The sequence below is a fragment of the Echiichthys vipera genome (assembly GCF_963691815.1).
Source record: "Echiichthys vipera genome assembly, chromosome: 8".
In the NCBI taxonomy this organism is placed as follows: domain Eukaryota; kingdom Metazoa; phylum Chordata; class Actinopteri; order Perciformes; family Trachinidae; genus Echiichthys; species Echiichthys vipera.
Window position 1 is genome coordinate 2,496,034 of NC_139833.1, and position 12,971 is coordinate 2,509,004.

The 12,971-nt window shown below is 48.5% G+C and overlaps 1 protein-coding gene across 1 annotated transcript; it reads right to left on the minus strand.

Annotated features, from left to right (window-relative positions):
* Positions 1-5,378: 5,378 nt before the first annotated feature.
* mex3a (mex-3 RNA binding family member A) lies at positions 5,379-12,395 on the minus strand. The gene is made up of 2 exons (XM_083918983.1): positions 11,939-12,395; positions 5,379-8,620 (listed from the first exon to the last, which is right to left on the minus strand). The coding sequence occupies exons 1-2, from the start codon at positions 12,357-12,359 to the stop codon at positions 7,470-7,472; spliced, it is 1,572 nt and encodes a 523-aa protein (XP_083775109.1). The 5' UTR covers positions 12,360-12,395; the 3' UTR covers positions 5,379-7,469.
* Between the last annotated feature and the right edge of the window lie 576 nt (positions 12,396-12,971).

The window sequence follows — 12,971 nt, forward strand, 5'->3', positions numbered from 1 at the left end:
TGTCAGACTGTGTCGGCCTCTTTGGAAAAAGGTTGCGAGCTTCACCAGCGAGCGCCGCTTCAGTCCCCCGTCCTTTAACGTGCAGCAGAAAATGTGCCATTGTAGTGTGTTTTTGTCAAGTTTTCCGTTTCTGCATCGACTCTGACGCAGAAACGGTTCATTCATGAGATGCGAACAGTCTGTAATCAGCAAGAAATACAAAATCCAGCTCTGACGCGGGGACTGAAACGATCTCCTCGCCTGGTTCCAAACTCGCGTCCACGTCCCGGTTTTCCAAAGAGACTTCAACTATGAAAATCTACAGAGGAGAAACCGCCCAAGTGCGCCGACGCTAAGCGATAACGCGGGACCTGCGCCGCTTCTCCTGTCTAAGTGACCATACAACATACATGCAAGCTAGTACGTTAATGAACCTGTTGTGTGTGTGTGTGTATATGTGTGCGTCTAGATACATAGATCTACTACACAGTGCGCCCGCTGCCCTCGCGTAGGTGCCTCCGCTCCATCTGCACGCTTTCACCTAATGAACGCATTAGGGGAAGTCTCCTTCAAGCTGATTATGCTCCGTCGCTATCGATCGCGAACCGTCCGAGTAGTAGATGTAGAAAAATGTATGAGTGAAAGTGTGTACAAGTTAAGCGTGACCCTCTCCGCGCTGGAGAGAGGGTCACGGCTGCTTCATCCATTCCAAGCGTTGCAGTCGTAACATGTTTTTATACGTTCGATAAGTAAAAGCGAGTTTAGATTACAGAGGAAATGAGTTCTGCGTTTCAGTCAGTAACATGGGGTTAGTCGAAGGGGGGGAGAGGGGTTAACGGCAAGCAGCGCTGCACAAAGAGCGCCGATGCAGGAAAAATATAGAATCGAGGCACAAAAATTGATGCTCTGTGACTAAAATATCTCCAAATTCTAAAAAATATTATATTATTTTCTGTAATTATTCCGTTGTGAGCGCACTGGTGTTAAAGGTAGCGCACGTCTGAAGTTAAAATTTCAGCCGCGGGGAAACTCTCTCTAGTCCCCGCGTGACTCTCGTCCCGTCGCAGGGACAGGAAGTCCGCGGTGAAACTCTCTCTCGTCCCCGCGTGACTCTCGTCCCGTCGCAGGAACAGGAAGTCCGCGGGGAAAGTCTCTCTCGTCCCCGCGTGACTCTCGTCCCGTCGCAGGAACAGGAAGTCCGCGGGGAAACTCTCTCTCGTCCCCGCGTGACTCTCGTCCCGTCGCAGGAACAGGAAGTCCGCGTGGGAAAGGCGAGCGTCCGCAGCTTTCATAAATAAAACTTCTAAACTTCTTTTTCTCATTTTTTATCACTTAGTAGTAGAAACTGACCTCCCTGTGTTTAGAAATATATTAACTTCTTGTCATTTTCTTAATTAAAAAACAAAAATGTTCTCGAGGTTACTCATAAATATGTTACTTCATTTGTTTTTTTTTTGTACTTTTCATAAATAACATCCAGATACTGACTTTTTGTTTATTTTTATTCCTCTGCTTTCTATGAAATAATAACCCATGTTAGCAAAATAGATCTGAGAAACTGTAATATGTCTTTTCTTACTTTTTTTTTTTTATTCATTTTAAGTCACTTTCTATAAACGTACGTGGAAGAACTCAAATATAGTCTACGTTGTTTCGCAAATTCTCTCCCGAAAAAAACAAACGAAAAACTTAAAGCTCACTTGTAAATCGACGAAAACCAAAAAGCGTAAGGAGTGCATTGAGTCGAGTGGTCTTTTTTTAATCTTTTTTTGTTTGTTTTTGTTTTTACATTCAAATGCATTTCTTGCTCAATGTGTTTCAGACAGGTTGGTACAATTGCTTAAGTGCATCCATTGAAAATAAGGATTTCCTATCGCTCCTCCAAAGGGACTCTACGTAAATGCATAAAGACCTTTTTCATATCATAAGAGAAGAAGAACATCAACAGTTTCTACCATTACTATCATAGTAAGCTTAATACAAGAGTGTAAAAATAATACTAACAAGAACTTAACCAATCAAATGTCCCTAACCCGCCCCCCCCGCCCCGCCCGTTGTCGCTCCGCTCAATCCAAGAGTATCTCATACCGGGTGAGTTGGACAAATGAAACTTACACCGTAGCGTATTCTTAAGAGTCATAGTTAAACTTTAAGCGTCGATCGGTTAAACTACGCGGTAAATATATGATTTTTTTTTGTTCACTTTAAGGTCGTAAAGCTTTTTATACACTTCAGGTTTCAGGCTGATGAAGTTCTAAATGCGATCTTAACTCTTTTAAATCTTACCTAATGTGCTATATTTCACTAACATGCAGTCGAACTTAAGGAGACGGCTAATGGCTCGACGTTAACTCGCATCACAGTGCTGTCGTGTACACCATCACACTGTCGCCTTGTTCACGTCTAACTTTAAAGGGTCTCGAATTAGGGACTCAGCCTCTATTTTCACTGGCTCGTCATTGTCAACACAAAGTCTATTTCATCTCAATCACATGGGCAGTCCCTTATTATCTGAACTTCACCGCATCGAGGCAAGTTCAGAGAAGAGCAACGCGCCCCCTGGACTGGTTTCTCCCGTTAACCTAACCATGACAATAGACAGCTACGCCAAGGACAGCGTAAGTGCCAGGCTGTGCTTTGAGCTGATCTCTTTGGGGAGAGGTGAGTCTGTCACCGGCGCCTCTGTAGCATGAACTGAATCTTACAACACTGAAACATGATATGCCATAATTGTCACAGGTATCGATCGAGTGGCCTCTAAGACTTCTGGGTAAACGGAGTTCGTTCTAGCTTAATAATCCTGATTCCGTAAAAAAACAGACGCTAAAATAAGTTAACTCGAGCGATAAGTCCTGTCTCCTTTTGTGTTTTTTGTTCTTTGGCTATGTCTGACCTTTTTGTTTTTCCTTCTCTTTCAAAAACAATACAACGAGAAAAAAGGTGCAAAACGAGTAAAAAAACGAGAGCCGTGAAATCAGAAACTTATTATGTAAACAGAGATCATCTTAAGATATGCTTTAAGTCCGCCCTCGTGTGCGACTTCGAGACTAAGGAGGGCAAAGAGTCGACGTCGGCGACCGGTACGGTACATCACAGCGCGGCGTCCTGCCCTCCTCTTCTCACCGCTGTGGTTTTTTCCGACCAAAGCCTTCGAGACATCCGTCCGTCATGAGCAAAGTCACTCGCTCCAGACCTCGGTGCTCACGCTCCGGTCTCGTTGTTCGTTTACACTTTGACGGCGCGGCGAGAGTTCCCTCTTAAGTCGCGGAAAAATCGCAGTTTCATCCATTCAAGGAGAAGGACTCCTTAAGTTTGTCTCGACCCCAACCCCCCCGCGAGCGGATTTATACTCAACATAAAAAAATAACACGCAATCAAACGTCTTAAGACCCTGATGAACACGACAAGAACAATATTACTCATCCTGAAAGAAAGTTACTAATTAACCAGATCTCTGTTTCTGCTCTGGTGCGAATCCATGATGAATTTGAAGCAGATGTGAGACAGAGACGCGACGGTATCATCCCAATAATCAAGGTCAATTAGTGAATAGATTATTATTTAAAGAACTGACTAAGCAGGCCCCTCTGTTCACTGTCCCAGTATAGTCCTATTATTGCTTTTCATCCTAATATATATATAGAAACAGATTTATTCACCCGGGGGTTTATAACACACGCTATTCACTCCGGTTTCTTATTCGAGATTGGATTTACACATAAAAGGATATTCATTATTACAGTTTATAGTAGTGTCTGGTTAATTTCTCATCTATATATTTGGATGAAATACTACGTTAATCAGTTTAAATAATATGTCTTAAACGTATGGATCTATCGTATATACTATTATAGTCCAAGAGGATGACGGGACGCATATATAAAAAGATTTACTCTCCCGAAAAACGCAAAAAGACATTTTGAATTCCATAGGTTAAAAACACTGACGACGACCCCCTCAGCCCTGTAAAAATAATCAAAACCTCACTGTGAGCGGGGCCTTTGTCTGGATCCTCAGACCTGATACACATACTGTATTTACATAGATGCTCAGAGTGCTTTCCCATAAAGTACAATACTCATTAACTCACACGGCGTCCAAAGAGAGGGAGAATCTCCAGTAAGCCCTCTCCTCATTCAACCACCGCGCAACTCAAGGGAGTACGAGCGGGGGGCTAAACGCACGAGGGGTCTCCCAAGTCACCGGCACTACTATTAAGAAGAACGAGAACCACCGTGATACAACAAAAATGATAGGGAATCCTTATGTGCATGTCTCTCAAAGTCTCTGAAATGTCTTTCACCATCAGCGGTCGGTTTGGTTTTAATTAAACGCGCGTGTTTTTGTAATAAGGTGCTTTACTCTATATTTGTAAGTAAAGTGTTTTAAGAGCCTAATTTCCTGAATCCCTCTAACCCCCCCCCCACCCCGAACAGTTTGATTCACATTCTTCTCTCTAAAAAATAAGTACTTTAAAAAGTTGGTTTCAGGGGGGCGGTGCTGTGAAAAGGCCAAAGTCGCTACCTTTGTGTGTACGCACGCCGAAGCAACGGCGATATTTTTGATAAAAAACATTAAGGCGGAAAACAAAATAACTAAAATACTAAAGTTCAAAGAGCAGCGTCTCGCCGCCTTGAATGTGACTTTGAAAGCTTAGGCCAAACCTCTGTGCAAGTCCTCCATCCATAAAATCATAACTCTTCTTTATTTCTGCATCTGATAGATTTCAGGGTACTTTCTTTTTTTGCGGTCTGCTCCACGCGTTCGTTTGTTGTTGCTTTTAACAAAGGAGGGGCGTTTGCGTCCTGGAGGACACGATCTGTAACCTTTTTTTTTTTTGGAGACAGAAGCCGAGTTGTTCTCCGATAGGACACGAGAGGTTTCCTGTCATCACCCCGGGGCCGGCACGTGACGGCTCGAACGCCGCCACAGGACGCGAATGATCAATAAAATTTCCAGATCTGCATGGTTCCATTTTTTCCGAGCATGCTTCTCTTTCTCTCTCTCTCTCTCTTTCTCTCTTCAGCCAAAATGAATCCCACCTCCCTCCCCTCCTATCATTCAACAGCTTTAATCCCTACCCCCATCCGCTCTCCTCTAGCCCTCAGAAATCCCCAGGCTGGGGCTAAGGCAGACGCAGAGGGTGTGTAATTTGATTCAGCATGAGTGCTGGTTAAATGGGGCGTTTCCTCTGCTTTCCTGTCAATTACAATTGTCTGATTTCATTCTGGAAGCTCAAAGCGAGGGGCGCTGCCATCGGTGCCCACAGTGAAGGGGCAGCTGCAGGATGTCCCGTACAGTAGCGGGCTGACACCATCCGCACTGGCGCTGTCACACAAACAGGACCCCATCCACATATCAGGGCTGTGCTGCTGCTGCTGGGGAGCGGAGGGGAAGTTAATGCTGCACCCCCCCCCCCCCCCCCGTGTGTGATAAGATCCTGCATTTCTTTTGTAGGTGCGTGCACACGTTTCAGAATTTGTGCGGCGTGTTTTGCGATTTAACGTTGAAAACAGGTAACTGGGGGTGTCTCCTGATAACTGTAGATAATTTATTTCGCTCCTAAGCCTCCCCTCGTTTCACAGACGCTGCCAAATTCAGCTAGTGTCTTTCAAATTTGGTGTGTGTGTGTGTGTGTGTGTGTGTGTGTGTGTGTGTTTTTGGGACAAAAGAGGCCCCCTCTCCCCACTAGGGATAGCTCAGAGCAGCAGAAAAGGAGAGGAAAAAGGGGGGAGGAAGGGGCAAGAGGGAGTGGAAGGAGGGGGTCCTATTCGCCCAGCTGCATCCAGACCATCCAGCCCCTTCTGTGCTTGTAACAGTGGGGCGGGGCAGTAGGGGGCTCGCTGCGGGACCCTGTCCTACCCCTCGTGTAGGCTCCAGAGTCCCCACACGGTCCGCACCTGGACCAACCCATTTGCCTAATTATGAATGAGCAGATCCAGGCCGTGTCCGAGCACTCTACAGCCCAAGCCGCTACCGGGCCCCGGACAATGCGCCCCACTCAGAGAGGCCTTCGAAAGCAAACGATCAAACTGTAAGCGGGAGGGGGGGGGGGACATAAAAGCCACTCCCAAAGAAAGGAGAGAAAGAAAAGGGGGCTAGGCGAGACATCCAACTCGGGGTCACAGCTACAGTGTGCCATGAAACACCTGCTCCTGTACAGCTCTGCTAATTACAGGGGAGACAGCTGGCCCCTCGCAGCACACACACACACACAGCGCTGTTGCTGCTGGGGAGCTGGAGTTAGGATTACTGATTTGGGACTGTGTGTTTTTACAGGAGTCAACTATTTTAATCCGCCGCTGATTCAGGAAACAATTTAACAGTTTTTGCTCGGCTTCTGTCCGCGTCCTAACCCTCCTCTTTATTCACGGCGCACACCTCAGAGAAACGCGTGTTGACTGGAGCTCTCGCCGTGTCCTACATCGCTCAGCGACCGTGGCCAAATGACCACACGAGACAATAAAGCGCGGTTAAGGTGGCTTTGAAACAAGTCCATCGGGGAGACAGATATCGAGAACTAGCCAACTGGACGAATTCCAAGGCTTCGGCCTCAAATTAAATCAGTGCTTTAAGCCGACCGAGGAACCACATGCTTTTTCAAGTGCCACGAGGAGCGAGCAGTACTGAGTCTTTTCAACAAACTGCAGTGACCAGAGTGTAATCAATGGCTGCTGGAAAGAAGGTTTTACTGATACTTCATACAACTTTCATCTATCTGTGAATGACGAGACCAATAAATAAACGATGGAGCGCCCTATTTCCTTTTTTTTTAAGCATCGATCTGATTTATAAGACTTTAAGGTATAAGAATGAAATAAGGGGCTGTCTTTTGTTTGCACACGACTCCAATCTATTCACATTTTGTTAGAATTAATATCTATTTTGGACCGATTATAATCAAACCACGATCACAGTCGAACTGAAAAAGGCTGAATTCGCCTTCACGTCAGCTCCTGAAAATCTCGTGGTGTGATTGAAAAACCCTATTTTAGACCAAGATGATTGTAAGGTGCAATGGAAATTCTGTGTGTTTTCTCTCCTTCTAATAACGACATTGACGTTCCGGGTCGGTCAGGTGCAGATCGGGTACCTGGACAATCGTCCTCTTCCTTCCATATAAACCCACTTCATGGCAAAATAAAAAATTTGAATAATAAAATGTTCACATTACTGTCTACCTCTGCCTACGCTGTCGTCCATGAATGAGAAACAGCAGCAGTCCAAAAACTGAAGATGCAAGGTACTATACTTCTCTTATAAACAAAACTTTTATAAAATATATATGCATATATATATATAAAAGAAAAACTTAAAAATATTTCTTATACTTTTTAGTAAAGCAAGCAGTGCCTTCTAAAATATCTGCTTGATTGTTTGTAAATTTTCTGGAAAAACAAAAATGTGTATTATAATAATAATCATAATAACAGTAAATAATTATTGAACAAACACGGACGAAACTAATGATTAAAAACGGATGTGGTTCCTTAAGAGAATATTCGGATGGCCTGCGTGACCTGGGTGTGGCACACGGGGCACTCCGGGTGGTTGAGCTCACAGATTCGGATGGCACACTCCATGCAGAAGAGGTTATGGCCACAGGGCACCAAGGCAGCCGTCACTTTGCTTTCAAAGCAGGTCATGCAGTCCCGCACGGTGGCCGGCGGCGAGTCCGGCACTGGCAGACGGCCCGGGAAACCCTCGCCGGCTGAGGTGGGCTCGCTGTGGGCGCGGCGGGCCTGGGCGTGAGGTGAGCCTGACACGGCCACGATGCTGGTGACTGAAGAGTTGTTGTTGCTTCCGCCTCCGCAGGACTCGGTTAAGCCGGGGGAGAGTCTGGTCAGGGGGAGCGGGAGGCCACCGAAGCTCTTGGACCGCTGCTGGGCGTAGAAGGCCACCTGTTTAGGGTAGTCGGGGTCGCCCCAGCTCTGGGTACCCTCGGATCCAAAATAAGAGCACGGCTTCTCTCCGGAGCTGGAGAAGTTGCTCTTGTTGTAGATTCCCCCTCCCTCGCCTCCTCCTCCTCCCCCTCCGACCATGGCATCTGAGAAGTTCTGGCGGTAGCTACTGGTGAGAGGCTTGCGCTGGCCCCCCTGCAGCCCCCACACCTGCTGTAGCCGGCTCTCCAGACCACCGCTGCTGCCCGCTGGGCTGCTTCCACCGTTCGGCCCCAGACAGTCATTCTCATTATTGTGGTCGTGCAGGCCTCCTGTTCGGAAGGCGATGTGTGCTTCAATCTCCTCGCGGGCCCGCTCGGCGTTGCTTGGCGACCCTGTGATTTCAAAGACAGGGTCGCGGTCTCGACTGGGAGTGACGATGTATGTGCAGGTTTGCTGCTGGATGCGTTTGATGGTGGAGCCTTTAGGCCCCACTACCAGCCCCACGACACGGTATGGCACTCTCACCTGAATGGTGGTCTGACCTGGCAACGGTGTGGGCGGGGAGCCGCTAAACGACACCCCCAGCTTGTTGCGGGATGCCCGGAGCATGGAGAAGTGCTCTGCAGCAGAGATGATTTCACGGCGGGCCAGTGCAACATCCTCCTTCCGGCCAGTGATTAAAAACACCGGCTCCTCTCCTCTTACGGGGGTTTTGATGTAGGTGTTGGTCTTGGCCCTCAGGGCTTTGATCTTGCAACCTGCAGAGTCAACAACATACATTGTAAAATGAATAAGCATCATACACCAGGCGTTGACACATTGCGAGACACATTTTGTGACTCACAAATCAAGTGTAATGGTGAGAATACACTTTGTTATCAACCTAACGAACAGAAATCCTCACAATTTTGATTTATGCACCAATTGTGACCAGTTTAACTCGTCGCAGCTTTTTACTGGGAAAGGATACACAGAGTAATTACCATGATTTATGAGGTTTCCAGCACTTAGCATTAGTGTATCCAGTGCACTTATTTATTAGGGCTAAATCAGACACACAGCTTACTAAGAGATACATGGGTGTTACAGAGGCATTGGCCAGCGTCGACGTCGGGGCTTTAAAGACCAGATGCAACCACTTCCTGACCTCTCCTTGAACTTCCACACAACACAGTCGACCCACGTGTGCTTTTTGTGCCGTTTGTTGTTCTGCATCTGCGCTGTTTCTGATCAGACTGCGATAGTTTCCTCTGTCAGGGGCTTTTAAGGCAATCTCACTGTGAGAGAGTGCAGGTTAATGTTATCTCATGACAAATGACCTGACATTGTAATGGGACAGAACAGGACATAGAGTAAATCAGTAATTATTTAGGAGGAGTGTCGGGTGCGTTTGAGGTCAAGAGGAACACGTAAAGACTCTCCCTGAAGAATCACTCGGGTCAGTTCTCATTCACAAATCCAGGCAGCTTCCTCATTAAGACATTTATTGACGACTTCCTCGTCTCGGCCTCGTCTTAAAGAGGCCGATGCATCTCTACGGACAAACAGGAACCACCGGGCACCTATTCAGTGAACAAATCCCGGCTCATCACACCAGACTCCAGGTGCCTCTGATCACACAGCGCATCACTGCATTACCTATCTGAAAATCACAGCAGCAGGTATCAAAAGGCTCAAAGAAGCCTTAAGTTGAAGACGAATGTCGCTCTAATGCCACTAAATGGGCCCACTTTGTTCAGGAACACTTACTTCCCAGGGAACCGGAGTGCGGACAGAAGGATAGTGACGCTCTGAGGGTTTAGTATCGCTCATACCCAGGATCTGCAAATGCCCCAGACCTGTTCGTGCCACAGAGGACCAACGAGCAGCTGCCAAACGCCTCCTCTGTGACTACTTTGCACCTTTTATTTATCTGACATGAACGCCCCAATTAAAGAATTATCTGTCAACACAATCGGCGAAGAAAACCAGAAATTAAGGTCAACGGAGCCAATTTTATTTTGCAGCCGATGAACCGTGTTGTGAGGGGCGCCTGCGATTCCAAACATAAGCCGCCCTCGATGTGAGGAGCTCCAGAGGAAGGTACACGAGCATCCTCGGTAATCAACGCCTGTGACTCTGACAGGAGAATACAATCATACCCGAGCCTGTCCTCGTGGCCCGATGCTCGTGTTTACCAGATCCACCAGCGAAGAAGGGGGCGTGTGCGTACAGCAGACTAACGAAGGCCCCGAATCAGACAAACAGCTCCTCTCAAATCCCCCCAAATCAGCACTTCTTCTCGGCCGAGGCAAGAGGGCCCTCTCGCCGCACTGCATCCACCCTCCGGCCGCCTTCGGTTACCCCGTTAAAATGCAAAACTTACACTTCAGAGTAAAGAATAGGGGACGCAATGGGGGTACTCGGTAGCACAGACGAAATGCACAGAGCCACAACAGCGAGGGAGAAAGGGGCGTGTTAGTGGGGGGGGGGGGGGGGGGGGGGACGCTATCTCAACTCCTCAAAACCCCCTGTGACAATATTCGAGACCTGTTTGTTTTTCAGGATAAATCAGGGTTCGCTGATGGTGCCGTGCCCACCCTGCGGTCTTTGTGCTTCTCTCAGCCCGACCCCCTTATTTCTCCCTCTCCTGACAGGCAACCATGTGGCATTGAGAGTGTGCAGTGGAGTGGGGCTCATGAGGAGCCCCTTGTGCTGAGCTCCAAGGCGTGACTCCCATTCAGCTTTTAGATGCTATACTGCCCTCCCGTCCCTGTCCTTGTTTTTTTTCTGCCCCCCCCCCCCCCCCCCCCCCCCCCCCTCCTCTCTCTCACCCCTGGGTTCATCACAACAGATAACGAGGGGGTGCAGCCACGAGGAAAACCTACTTTCGGCTTCAAAAAACCAACTCAGGCTCGAGCTCAGCAGCTCAAATGCACGTGGATATGGAAGAGGGATGGAGTGAAACACCACCTGACAACATCTACACAACACATTCACCGCAAACCAGCAAAAACATGAGAATATTTAGTTTTTTTCTGATGTTTTCTTTTGTTTTAATGATTCTTAAAAAAAGGGGGGTTCCCATTTCCTGGTGCAACTTCTCGCTGAGTCACCCTTTAAGGCCATCCCGTGTGTCTGGCTCTGTCTTAACGCGCCCCTCCCCTCACCCCCACCCCGACTTTCACACCTTTGTTTGACAGCTGCTGTCATTCAACTTCAGCTCTTTGTTCAATAAAGAGGAAAAAAAAACCAAACTGTAAGAAAAAAGGCACAACTGTAACGTGTCTGGAATTGAACTTTCCAACTCCCCTCGTTTGAGGAGGGAGAGAGAGAGAGAGAGAGAGAGAGAGAAAAACAAGTGGACCACGCTTGCTCCATTGTCCAATTGTGTCACTGGGGCAGTGCGCAACATAAACAACGAGCTCAATACATATTTTTGGAAAGAGGCACCACCACCACCACCTCCTCCACCACCACCACTGAGACCAAACGTGTACATTTGGTTATTTCCTCAGCCATTAATTCAAAGTGCAGAGACATTCCTCTCTCCGCCGGCTGCACGTTGCCTTTTTTGAACAGTCTGGCGCGTCTCAGACGACAAAGGAAGCAAGTGCTCTCCGTGCTCCAGTGTGTCTGTGCGCCGTGACATTGATGGCGTGGATGTAGAATAATTCGCCCAGGAGGGAACGGGGGGGCTCTCTCTCTCTCTCTATCCCTCTCTCTCCCCTCTCTCTCTCTTTCTCTCTTCAGTAAAAAAAAAAAAAAATCACTCAAAAAGCCAAAAAAATAAATAAAAACACAAAGCGACGGCCCGACTTGTTTCAAACGCGTGCGCGTAACGACGAGTGCACGGGAACTTGCGAGCAGGAAAAAAAAGTGGGAGGCTGATGTCTCGGGGGAGTACAAAAAAACACGCGAGCACACACACACACACCACTCCCTTTTCTTTGTCAAATAACACCAGGTAACAGTTAGGGAACAAAACAGTAAAAAAAACAAGAGCGCACGGGAACGCACGGCGGGGCGGACGCGGCGCACTTAGCGGGATAAAAGCGCAAGTTTGGAGGGAAATAATTTGCAAGCCAGCGGTTTACCTTGTCTCCCCACTATTTCGGCCACATGTTCAGAGCTGGGCACTGGGACGCATTCTGTTATGTTGCAGCCTCGTCCTTTCGTCTCACTTGAGGAGCTCTCGTACAGGGCGCACAACTTGCTCTTCCCTTGCAGGATCGCCGTGTCCCCGCCACCTCCGACGTTGTTCGTGTGGTTGTGGTGGTTGTTGTTATTGTTACTCCGGTCCTGTACTCCTGTTGTTGGGGCTCCGCCGCCGTCCTCGCCTTCCCCGAGCCCCAGCAGAGACAACTGGCCCAGCGCGACCCTGAGGGCACGGGAGTCGTCTTCCTCCTCGTCGGGCGGCACAAGGAGACCTTCGCCTCCGAAGCCGGAGCCGGCCAGATCCCCGGCGAAGCCCCCATTTTTCTCCATGATCCCTGCTAGAACCAGCAGGCTAGGCATGGCTAACAAAAGAGTGTGTGAGACAAAGACAGGGGAAAGAGACTGGAGAAACAGCACCCGTGCCGCCTCCTCCTCGCCCCCTCCTCCTTCCGATTCCCCCCTTTGCGCTAGTCCCTCCCATAGACCGGCCCCCTCTCTCTCGATCCGCCACACTCTCAGTACAGTAGTCTCTCTCCGATCCGAGCTCCAGGCAAACGGGACACAAGGCCGTCTGCACGATGGATGGGGCGGGCGATGTGTTGCTCCACCCAGTCTGGTTTACACAGCTCCCCTCCTCGCCGAGACAAAACGAGCCGCCCTCCCGTTGTACCATTCCGTCTCAGGTTCCCGAGCCCGTGGCATCCCACACCGAGGCGCCTCCGTCACCTATAGAAAAAGGAAGAAAAACACCTCATCGGGGTTTTTTTTTTTCTCCCCTCCTCCTCCCGCACCGCACTCGCGTTCACGCACACTCGTCCGCAGGCTCGAGAGCTGCAGTGTTTAAAGCCTGAGCACCGCATTTGGGCGACTTATGTAAGAAAAGCCGGGATGTAAACAGTCGCGTCTGAAAAAGGGGCAAGTGCAGTGCGCACATGGCCGTCTGGAGAAGGATGATGTCAACTTTATCACTGA